Source organism: Hemicordylus capensis, chromosome 11 (assembly GCF_027244095.1).
Source record: "Hemicordylus capensis ecotype Gifberg chromosome 11, rHemCap1.1.pri, whole genome shotgun sequence".
Classification (NCBI taxonomy): domain Eukaryota; kingdom Metazoa; phylum Chordata; class Lepidosauria; order Squamata; family Cordylidae; genus Hemicordylus; species Hemicordylus capensis.
Genome location: NC_069667.1, coordinates 16,113,589 through 16,126,009, shown reverse-complemented (window position 1 = coordinate 16,126,009; position 12,421 = coordinate 16,113,589). Strand labels below are relative to the sequence as shown.

At 47.7% G+C, this 12,421-nt stretch overlaps 1 protein-coding gene across 2 annotated transcripts in view; it reads right to left on the bottom strand.

The window, feature by feature from the left end:
* Positions 1–12,421, bottom strand: part of FOXO4 (forkhead box O4) — a 30,336-nt gene that overhangs the window by 4,639 nt on the left and 13,276 nt on the right. The window contains exons 2-3 of one of the 2 annotated variants that reach the window (XM_053273828.1): positions 7,584–8,815; positions 2,716–6,009 (exon numbers count right to left, since the gene is read on the bottom strand). In XM_053273828.1, coding sequence (XP_053129803.1) covers positions 7,601–8,815 — 1,215 coding nt within the window. In that variant the 3' untranslated portion in view covers positions 2,716–6,009; positions 7,584–7,600. Of the gene's footprint in view, positions 1–2,715; positions 6,010–7,583; positions 8,816–12,421 lie in introns of those variants that run through there. The other variant, XM_053273829.1, reaches the window with a different exon arrangement.

Genomic DNA, 12,421 nt, shown 5'->3' with positions numbered 1-12,421 from the left:
TCCCAGGAGTAGCTGCTTGAAGTCAGTACTAAGTCATTTCATACTGACTTGGTATGAACTAAGTCATATGAACCTACTGCACAAATATATCCTCCCCATTACCTAAGGTGTGAACCATAAGTAAAGCTGAAACTTATTAGGACCATCTTGGCCTCTAAAGAAAACTTGAGGCAGTCATTTTGCATTTGTCAACTAGAGGTAAGTGGTTTTGAAGCAAAAGGCAGGGTTAGAGGACACCCAGAGGTATGTCATCATCATGAAAGAAGTATTCTCTCTAGTGGGAGGGCATGTCTCTTAGAGAGTGTTTACCATGTACCATTTTTACAACTATTTGTGGATTAAAGAAAACCAACTTGCTCTCTGATTAAGGGTATCCTTTTAGTCTATTAAAGATATAGCTTAATCTAGCCACCTAAACATCACAGCCCTCAAGTGTGTTCTAATCATTGCTGCCTCCAAGTGGTATGGTAGGTTTCAGGGTTTGATGCTGCTTTTTCCACCTCTGGATAAAATTATGCAAAATTGAGTAGGCTTGCATGTTTGCCTCACTTACAGGCCACGTGACTTTTCCTTGACGTGGAATTCTGATTTTTCTACAAGCACCAGACCCAATAATTACCTTCAGTAGCTGGGGAAGCCACAGCTGAGGCAGTCATTTGCTCACAGCTAACCACATAGGATTTGAAGCAACATCAGATGTCCAGTGTTCAAAAAAGGCCCAAGCTGGCTCTGTTCAGGGTGCACCTAATCCTTCACCTCCCTGCTATTTATGACACGGCAGCAGACACTAGGTCACAGCTGGGCAAGGGAGGCAAGAACCACTTCCTGAAGCTGGAGGGGGTGGGACAGCAGCCACCTACCTTGGCTGTTGTTAAGGAGCAGGCAGCTGTCCCAGCAGAGGCAGCCAAGGGCTGCTCCCAAGCCTGCTGGTGGGAGGAAAGGAATGGAATGTGCTGGCCTACAAAGAGCAACTCTCTGTGCTGGAATGCAGCCTGCCCAAGGAGTCATACCCCACAGGCTAGGCCCTGGCTCCCGCTCCACAGAGCAGAATACAGAAGCAGGACACAAAAGCAGGCCCAGAGTGGAGCGCCTCCTTGCAGTTTCTGCTCCAACTTTATTGGCAAATAAAAACAAGGCAATAGCTCAGGGGCAAAGCACAGGCTTTACATACCAGGAGCTGAAGCTGGGAATGACCTCTGATTACACTTTGGAAAGCTGCTGCCAGTGAGTGTATAGTGGGCCGGGTAGAAGGTAGCTTCATACAGAGAGCCTGGGACCTGCTGTGCAAATGCTGCCATTGAGTTTGAACGCTTCCCTTGTACATAAAGTACCCAAAAGGGCAGGCTTAATTTCCCATTTAAAATCAGCTAACAGGGCTCTGCCCAAGTTCTTGAGAGACTCAGTGCCAATCAGAGAAGACAATGCTGAACATACAGCCTGGCTCACTAAAAGGTGGTTTCATCTGTCCATAAGCAGTGTGCTTTACTTGGCAATGGTCACCCCATTCAGTCCTACAGGTAGCCAGATCCTTTTCTATCCAATTTGCTGCCAGAGGGAGCCAATACTAGGTTAGATGACCAATGGTCTGACTCTCTATAAGGCAGCCTTGTATGCTTAACCTCTTCTGTTCCAATACCATGACTCACAACCAATAGAGACGGAACATTTCTTTCTTGCAAAGAAATTAGAGATGTGTTGCTGTGCTCGTCATTTTGCTTAGTATGTATGTATTTTAAGCATGATGACAAAGAGCACAGCAATCTGCTTCATTACCAGAGAATTATAGGAGCACACACAATCCAGCAATGTTCTACTTTTTCTCATTTGTGTGCAGAATGAGTATTGTTCTGGGCAGCAGTATCAAGGCAGAGAGGAGAGCCTGTCTTGTGGTAACAAGCATGACTTGCCCCCTTAGCTAAGCAGGGTCCACCCTGGTTGCATATGAATGGGAGACTTGATGCATGAGCACTGTAAGAGATTCCCCTTACGGGATGGAGCTGCTCTGGAAAGAGCATCTAGGTTCCAAGTTCCCTCCCTGGCATCTTCAAGACAGGGCTGAGCAAGATTCCTGCCTGCAACCTTGAAGAAGCTGCAGCTGCCGCTGCCAGTCTGTGTAGACAATACTGAGTTAGATGGACCTATGGTGTGACGCAGTATAGGGCAACTTCCTATGTTCCTAAGTCAGTGTGTGCACATATGCATTTGGAGTAGGGCTTTCCTGACTCAGCCTGAGCTGGATCTAGTTAACTGAGTGGTCATCAAAAAACTTGTGAGTGTGCACACATGCACATGCCTTAGAGCAGGGATTCTCAACGTTGGGTCGCCAGATGTTTTTGGACTTCAACTCCCATAATCCCCAGCCCCAGTGGACTTTGGTTGGGGATTATGGGAGTTGAAGTCCAGTAACATCTGGGGACTCAGTGCTGAGAATCCCTGCCTTAGAGCAGTGCTGCTCAACTTTGGCCCTCCTGTAGATGTTTGCCTTCAACTCCCATCAACCCTGGCTATTGGCCACTGTGGCAGGAGATTATGGTAATTGTAGTCCAAAAACAGCTGGGGGGGCTAAGTTGAGCAGGCCTGCCTTAGAGGGAAGACTGCACTCCAGTGCAAGAATGCCTCCCTCACAAGCAGACACACCCAATCCCCAGCAGCCCAAAGCTTTGGAGGTGGGCTGTCAACTGGTAGCAGACAGCAGAAGCAAGAACCACACAAGCAGAGGATTACAAAGATTTATTTCTCACAGTTTGCCCTCTAGCATATTCCACACAGCCTCTCTAGCAGAGGGAGACACTGGAAAGCCCTGGAATGGGGGAGAGAGTCTATTGTTACAAGGGGCAAAACTTAAATACAGCAGAGGCAAAAAAAAAAAAATTCTTCAGGCGAAACAAGGCAGGACCTGTTCCAACTGGCTGCCCCTCCTATCCACAGTCTGGAAGGGCCAGGCCCAATCCTGGAAGCATACACACACTGCATGAACTTTACTCCACTGCCGCCCCCCCCACAACACAGCCCTAAGAGGGTCACCTGCTGTGTCAAAGAAGTCCACATCTCACCCTGAAGCACATGCAGACCTAGCAGGTAACCAAGTCCCCAGCTGCTCCTGAATGCCAAACTGCTGAGAAGCCCTAGCAAAAGCCCGATAACGAAACGCAGTCCGTTGCCAGAACCCAATCTTGCCCCCAGCCTGCTGCCTTCATCTTTGATGAACCAAAGGCAGAAATGCCACCATGTGGCAAGAGCAGCCCTTGCATTCAAGTGGGGGAAGGAAAGGGGGAGGGGAACCAGCAAGCGGTTCTGGGTGCCTATTTAAGATCACTTAATGCAGATCAGTTAATCCTTCATACACTTAAATAGTCCTTTGAATCAGAGCAGCTGAATGGAGCGACATTGTTCGCTCTTTCAATGCACCTTTGTGTGTGGAATGCAGATTTCAAGTCCGTGTTTGCTTTAGCTGCAAGTATGAAACCAGAGGGAACAGTCTTACTGCTTCAGATGCCCACACTGCTGTCTTCACAACACAGCCCATCAGGACACCCAAGTGCCAGGCATATGCCCACAGCCTAGCGACTCTCACCTCTCCCTTGACCTGGCCCAAGGCCTCCACATTTAGCCCTTCACTCCAGCATGCTAAGTAAGACTACTTTGAGCAACCTGATTCACAATTAATGCCGTTAACTTGCTGGGGGTGGGGGTTATTACATTCAGAGCCATCTCTCTACCGAGGGTAGATCACAGGAAAATGCAACTCCCCTCCCCCAGACTGCCACACTCGCCATGCAGCCGTCTGGGTGCTTGCCTTGAGAAAAATCTCACGTCCGGAGCTTTGTGCACTGCAGGGCCACAGCGCCTACTTGTGGAGCTGACTCAGCAGAGGGCTGGCAGAGACTAGTGGCCAGGGACAACCCCGTGGGGAACACCTCCGGCAGGTGGAGTGTGCAAGCGCTGTTCCAAGGCAAGGCCACTAGAGTCCCCCAGAGCGGCACGAGAGGGTTAGGGCCACAAACTCTGTGTGTGAGTGTGCTTGAAGGCCATGCCAGGCTACAGCAAAAGCTTGGTCCTGTGAACCGGGGCAACCACTGCAAGCAGGTGAAGCCTGGGCAGTCTCTCCCTCCCTGCGAGCTATGCTTCCACGGGCAACACTGTCAGGTGTCTTACACATCCCCACCAACCTTCCCCAGAAGCAACAAGGAACGGATAGCTGCAAGGCGGCTGTAGAATCCCCTAAAGGAAAAGTGCTAGTCACCAGCTGGAGAAGCAACTTGTGCTACTTGCCCCTTTGGACAGCAAATGGCCTTGCCTTCTCCTTGTCTCTAGGAGCGAGAGTGAAACTCCAAGCATGCCTCAGGCAGAAAGGATAGCCTACAACTGCCAATACTGCTGGAGAATACCCCCTTCCCTACCCCTTGATGTCTATTACTGCCACACTAAATAATCCAATCCCCAGGGAGCTGACAGATCTTTTCGGCAATTTCCCCCTGCAGATGAAGCACTCTTTGACCCCAAGTCACGGTTCTGCCCAAACGCAGCAAAAGCCAACTCCAGGCAGACCAAGCAACCCCCAGGCTGTCAGCTGCTGAGCAAAAGCGGGCTGTTCAGTGAAGGGGCATGTCTGCATCCTTTGGGCAATTCATGATTAATTGCTGAGAGCACAAGGTTGGTGGGGGGAGGGAGCTTCTGGGCTTTGCCCATGCACCTCCCCCCACACCCTGCCCCTCTGGCTTTCCCCTAATCCCATCTTCAGACCTGTCCGCAGTCTCATGTGCTTTAGTGTTGTGTCTGGTATCAAAGGTATAAAGCTGCAAGAAAAGGGTCTGCAGTTTTAGCCAATAGGGCTCTCTGATAAAATATATAGTCTCCCCCCCACACATCCCCCACCAAGGTTTACAAAAGCTTCTAGTTAATCTGCAGCTAGTTTTACAGGTAATTATCTATAATATACAACTCCCTCAACCTGCCTCAGTTCCAAAGAACAAGGCTGGCTTGGTGCCCTTCCTTCCCGCAGCAATGCACCCCAAAAGATGCCACACTGCTCTCAAGGAAGCTTGGGGAAAGCACAGCCTGCCATAGTGTTGTCTAAGGGAGGGAAAGGCACCCAATATGGAGACACTTATAATAGTTTGAAGGCTACCATAGAAAGCCCTGTCCCACACCCAGATTATTTAAAAAAAATAAAAGCCTCCAAAATAGTTTATCTGTAGAAAATGCCCTTCTGGATTAAAAAACAAAAGAAGAAAAAATACCGAACACCAATTGGGGCTCTGGTTAAGGCCAGATGGGGGTTTTCTATTTCTCTGCTGTGGCAGAACAGCTCAGAAACAAACCCACAGAAGAAGTCATTTTGGTTTCTTAGCAACAACTTTTAGCACCTGCTTGTCTGCTTTGGGGCAGTCACAGTTTCAGGTAAGTGCCACCCACTGACTGGCACAGGCGGGGCCTTCACAAGACCAGGGCAAGCCAGGCATCAGCTTCCAGAAGGGACCTGGTAGATCACTTTTTCCTCCCCTGTGCCCTGCTTGCTCCCACCAGAAAAGGAACAAGAAAAGTGCACAAGGAGAGGACTTCTCAACTCAGGATGCCATGTAACTTGCAGACTGTTTTCCCATCCATTCTTTCATCAAGGCTTAGGGTGCCAAGTCAAAGGATAGTTGAGGCAGACATCAGGTGGAGGGATGATGCTGGTACGAAGCAGCTTGTCAGCCTGACCCATCGCAGTTGGGTCCAAATCCCATCAATTCAGAGGATGCTTCTGCAAGGCAGGAACAGTCTTTGGCCATGTGTAGAGCACTTCCTGGGACTCTTCTTTAGGATCCTGCACGGAGAGCCTGGGTGGGGCTCACAGGGGTTATGGTAGATTCAGGAAGATATGTGGCACTTAACAGGATCTCCCTCTTTCCCATCGCAGTTTGCCCCTTCCTCCCAGCTGGCCTGGAGAGCAGTAAGACAGACGCCAGGTGCACCTTATGTTCTAGACACTTCTGCCGGTACAAAAGCTCCAAAACCAGAAGGGCACTGGGGGATGGGGGGAGAGAGAGAGAGAGAAAGCAGGTGCTTAGTTGTCTGAATTGCATGGACAGCAACAGACAGACACAAGACACATCAAACCTTGAGGGAAACTCCAAGTTTCTAGATATTAAACATCTTCCTTCGGGGGGGGGGGGGGGACGATTTCTGAAGGTAGGATTTCCAGATTATGTTACAGCAAGGATCCCCAGAATCTAGCAGTCTGTGCTCACACTGTGAGAAACACAAGACTCACACACCAGGCAAATGTAGGTTAATCTGCCCCCAACAAAAGCTCCATCTTAATCCAATTGTCAGATTGCTTCCAATCCAAAGTCCAAGAGTCTGTGTATTACTACAACGCTTGGGATCCTAGACTTCCTTCACCTCTTGATTTCTGGCCTCAAGCACCACTCTGCATAGAGGATCTGCCCTTAGGCCATCATCTTACTGTGGTTCTTGCTTACTAAGTTCATTCTAATCCCTCTCTTCTAAATGCACCCTGCTCTTTAGCAATTTCCAGTCATTTCATTCTAACTGCAAATGTTTCTAGAAAATTAGAATTCAACTGAACTAAGAAAAGGAGTAGGTTTCCCAGAGCCACTACTAAAAGTCAACTGCCAGGTTACATACACTACTGCTTGCTTGCTCCCTCGCTAAAAGTTCTGGGGTATAGGGAGGGAGGGGTTCATTAGTCTACCCTGTATTTTGTTATTTAGATACGGCTTTTCAACAGAAAGCTTTCAAAAACTAGGGGAAAGGCTTAGACCTGCTGTGCACAACAGAGCAGGGAAGAAGATTGAGGCATGTTGCTGGCCTCTAAAGAAAGAAGCCTGACTTCTTATCACATCTATCATGGGATAAGAAACACCACTCTGAAGAAGAGGATTAAGAGAAGCCTGCTGGAATTAGGAACACTTCATTAGGGTGGAGATAGCAAAGGCATGCAAGTCATCCATCGTACAACCATCTGGGTGTCTCTAGCTGCTGCATTAGTTGTTACCCTGGTGACATTAAAGAAGATTTAGAACCAGGCAAGTTAAGCTACCTTCTAGCAAGACAACTCTGTCTATGGATATTTGCATGAGAAGATGCTCTTGGAAAATTTACAAACGGCTGCCATGAAATTGGACAAACTTTCACTGGAAGGATTTAAGAACAAATATTTAGGCTGTTTGTTATTATGCCTGTTCTAACTCTGTCCCCAGAGATTCCAGCAATGGAATGCAGAGCTGTTCTATTCCATCCTTTCCATTCACATCACTATCCTAAGAAAAATAGCAACAGGTCCCCAACATAGCAATGCTTTAGGCTAGAACAGCAGGCTGGATTAAAATCAAGGTTGGAGAATTCAAGCCACTCAGCATTTTTAAATTTTTCAGCTCTATGTATATAACATACAATGCTGGCTCCTAGAAATGTAAAATATTTCCCCAAACCATGGATTGAGACACCCAACTCTTGACTCTTCTCCAAACCCATTACTCTCCAAAACTGGAAGAAATAAAGCTCTATTCCTTAATTATAAGACTGGGAGGACCAGTATGCTGAGAGAATATCTGCTCTGTTGCATGTTTACCTACCTTTGTCAATCCTGAAGTTAACTGGGTACCCAAGTGTGGTTGGAGGCCTGTGAGGTGCTGGGATAGCTCGGAGCAGACTGAATGGGTTCAAAATTAAAATCCAGTCCTTCTCCATCCATGAGGTCGGTGTTGATTATGTAATCCACATCACATTCAAGGTTCTCCATGTACATATCAACGTCCAAATCATTTGGCAACCTGTCCTGATTCCCTCCAAAGGGGGCAAAAGTGGCAGCAGTCATAGGTGGCTGGGTACCCAGTTGGGCCACCTGGGCGGACTGTGCTGGACCCGATGCCTTCAAAGTGGACAGGCCAGCTGTATTCTGAGGAGATGCCACCAGGGAAAGTGCAGAGGGCAAAGCACTGGTAGCAACCGACTCCAGCTGTGACTCGGAAGGTTTTCTGAGCGGATTAACTGGGCTGATCTTGGTTTTGGAGGACTGCTCCCCGAGGAGCAGAAAAGTCTGACTGTTCAACCTGCCTCCACTCTGGGGCAGGATTGGATCCACCTGTGTCATCAACACATCACTGGGTGGTGGTGAGTTGGAGGTCAGGAGGGCTTCCAGTGTCTGTGGCCCAGAAAAGTGGCCAGCAGAGCTATGCAGCGAGATATCAACAGGGTTGAAGAGGGAGCTACTGAATGACTGTGCCTGAGCAGCTGAGCTCTGGGCCCGCAAGGGGAAGCTGGGATTTCTCTGGGCCAGGCCACTCGAAGCTGGCTGAGGGGCAGGCAGCAGGGAGCTGGGCGACATCAGGTTCAGGCCATCAATGAGTTCCAGCTCCTCTGTCACAGTGGGTGGGACATTGCTAGAAGCACTGGAGTAGACAAGGGAGGGGAGGAGGTCCTCATCCGCAAGGTCATCCTGCTCAATCGGAGAAAGCCTCACGCTGATGGTGCTGGCATTGGAACTGGTCCGAGGCCGAATACTGGTCCATACATCAGAGTCCTCATTGCTTCTTGAGGAGGGGCTGCCAGGCCACTTTGGATACTGAGAGCCTGGACTGTCTGCGGTAGGCTCTGAAGTCACCTGCATTGCTGCCTTCTTCCTGGAGACCTTCCCTCTGGCTTTTGCCAGCTTGCTGCTGTTGTCCATGGAAGCTGCTCTCCTCCTTGGAGCTTTACCACTTTTGCCACCTTCTGGATTGAGCATCCACCAAGAGCTTTTTCCAGTTGCTTCATTATGCACTTTAATGAATTTGCTATGAAGAGAAAGGTTGTGTCGGATGGAGTTCTGGGGGGAAAAATGGAAAGGGCAGCATGTTAGCATTCTATTACAAAGCCCATCCTTCTCTTCAGAGGTTACCATGAAGAAAGGGAAAAGAATGAGTTAGCACAAAAGCCTACAAAGGTACCAGCAAGCTTTTGGGCAAGGCCAGCCTAGAAAAGGGGAAAATGGGGCAGACATTTTTTGCACTGGCATCATGGCTATCAATATAAAAGAAATGCAATTTAGTCTCTCAGTAAAGCACCTGAAACTCAGGAGAGTCAAACATCATTCATTGACTTCCACTTAAGCAACCCAAGGAGCTTGGACTACTCCTGACCTGGGGATACATTCAAGCCAAAAGGGATGGGGAAGAGATACCCAATGAAAAGCGGGGAGCAGGCCTCAATGAGCCCATGATCAACCCAGTAAGTTGCCTCCTACCCCCACTTTTGCCATGAAACACTGCATCAGTCACCCTTTTCCCTTTCTAAGTGTCCTTTTGGAACTTCCTCTCCCTTTCTTGTGCATTCAAAGTTTGTTTGTTGGGTTTTGTTTTGCTTTTTAGCAGAGGAGCCAGAAACCTTTCTATTCATGGCTCACTTGCACTGGCATGTAGTCACTTAGGGACTCCAAAACCAAATTCAGCACCACTTCCATCCAGTCCCTGCTGGACGTCTAGTACAATCATCCCTTGCCATCCACGGGTTTCCCCAATCACGGTTTTAAGTATCCGAGACTGGAAATTATGGCAGGTCCCCCCAACTGCAACCCAAGTATCTGCGGTTTGGTGAGATTTTTTGGCAATTGGGGTGGGTTGCAATTTGGGGGGCTCAGGGGGTAATTTTCAGGGTTCCCCTTCACTCCTCCTACTGACTCGTGGCAATTTTTCCTCTATTTTTAACTGTATTTTGTGGTCTTTTCGCAACCACGATTCCCCTAACCCTGATTGCCACTGATTTAAATGGCTTGCCAACCGTGAGGTTTTCCTGGAACTGAACCCTCGCAGTTGGCACAAAAGGACTGTATTTCTCTTGGGGGGGTGTTGGCATTCATCTCTTTTTAGGGTGGCAACTCAGCCTGACTTGGTCACAAAGGACATTTCCTTCACAAGCTTAATAATGGGAGTTACAGGGATGCTGCTACCAACTCAAGCTGCATGGAATATTCACAGGTGTCTAACCCCACAGCTTTCTCCATTCGTCTAACCAAAGTGAAACAGGCGAGTGCCAGAGACACTAGTACACTTCAGGCTTGGCCTTCATTTTGTCAGAGCATAAGCCCCCTTTGAAGTATGAACCACCTTGCCTCAGAGAACTGTCAGCTCTGAGACCAAACTGCATTTAAGTACATGCAGTTATATCAAATGGCCGCTAACTATGACTGCACAATCAGAAGTTAAAGAATCCCAACCCATAATGCTGTTTTCAGAACTGTTCTAATAAGCTAGAATCCTTTTGCCTCCAGAGATTTGCTCTGTGGTGTTTGCAAGGAGGGAAAAACCCAGCAGACCATAGTCACCCATGGCTACTTTTTATTTAGAATGGAAGACTAATTTCCCTTCCTAGTGGCTTGCACGCTGTAAGCTGCCGTGCAGTCTCACCCCACAGGGAGCAAGCCAACCAGCTGGAGAACAAGAGCCACCCCCTCCCCAAGAGGGACGGCTGCTGTCTAATTGCATAACCAGAAGACTTTGGCTCTGCTTACTTCAGTGTGACTTGAAACGAAGAGGTTTAGAACAGCATGTAACTTCCTAGGAATAGTAGCAAGGTTTTGTTTCTGGGTAACAGGCCTGCTCAGCCAGAACCACAATGTGCTGAGCCTTGCGTCAAGAGATGACCTTGGCCCAGCAGCAGAACCATTCTGGCATATTGGAGCTACAGAACAAAACCCTCAGTCTTGGCTTCTCTGGTGAAAACTTTAGAGCATTTTCCAAGCCTTTGGGGTGAAAGAATACAAATACTAAGGCATCGTAGCACAGAGAACTAAAGCATGGTAGCAGAGAGGGTTGATGGTTGATGGGAGAATACCACAGTAACCCATCTTGGGAATATGCAAGATGGTAGCTTAGGCAATTCAGAGACTGAGCCACAGCCATACTAGCTAGATCACCCAGGAGTCATGTCAAGGTAGAACCCAACAGGTTTGTTTGTTTTTTTAAAGCAGGGTTCAAGGATTGCCCAGCCTCAAACCACTGATGCTGTCACCAGAGACAAGGCAAAGCATTATTACAGAGCAAGCAATCCCAGGAAAACCCAGTGCAAGCTTGGCAAAAAGATGAACTAGCAGAAAAGCTCAGAGCCACACAGCCCAAACCAACCCTGTTTTTACCTAAATGATATTTAACGTAAATTGAGTGTTTACAGGCTTATAGTTATTGAGCATGTTATCCTACACCCCCTCTCCCCAATGTCTGTGTGTCAAAGTGATTTCAACAGCATTTTCAGCTACACACACACCCCAGGGAGTTATTAAGTAGGCCTCCTTTTGTGTGTTTTGCTGAGAATGCTACTGAGAAGCACCACTAAGACTAATCACCCCAATCCCTCGGCCAGACCCCAAAGGCTCAGAATGGGTAAGCTGTTCAGATTGTCTACTTGTTTTTTAAAAAGACAGTACAACATTACAAGTTAAAATATCTTCCTACTGGTTTAATTCCTAGCTACACAAGCCAGCCCACACCCCATCTCCAGAAAATACAGAAGCTGATGTTTCAATGGACCCTCTGGGGAAGATGGCCGTTTAATCACCGAGACAACCATCATGAATGCTTTTCACAACCCCTTTCCATTTGAACATGGCACACAATGTATTAAGATGCTAAAGGGACAGTCAACCATTCAAATTATTGGCCGTCATGAGGCATAGGGAAGACCACAGTCTAAGTGTAGAGCAGCCGGTCAGGATTTTACAGATTAAAAGAGAACACAGCTTTAAAAATAACCCTCTGGTTAATGTACTTCCCTCCTTTGTTAAATCCATATTCAGGTGTCCTCAGTGCAGTTTTATTGGGGGAGGGGCTTGAACAGGCTTTCCTTAAGGTCCTTCAGTATCAAAAGAATCATGTCATGTAAGCTCATGTCAAGAAGTTGCCTGTCTATTAAGACCTTCCTTGAAGGCCCTACTTTGGGTCCCCCTGCCCTCAGAGATTAAGTTGGCAGGCAAGAACCCATCAGAGTATCTCTTAAACTGTGATGCCTCAATGTGGAAGTCTCACCCCAGAGAAGCTTCCATGGCGTTAGAGACTTTTTCTTTGACCAGGCTTTTCTGAGTGTTCTTAGTCTGGATTTCACCATCTTGCTGCTTTTGTTTTTATGCCAATTTATCTATAATTATCAGGCTTTACATTATGTTAGAGCAGGATGGAGGATTTTTGTTTTTAAGCAACACAGCATCACTTGAACATACACTCACTCTCCTCCCCCCTCCAACCCATTTTCCAACTTCACACTTCCGTTCTATCCTACAGATTTCTTTAATATACACCATCCTGGAAAGAAACATTGGTAGACTTACCATGAAAGGTTCTTTTTCTGGGTATGGGGAGGGCATCCTAACATGACGGGTTATCAAGCTCTGCATGCTCCGAGACAGGACCAATCAAAATTCAGGTCAATCATATGAAATCAAAAT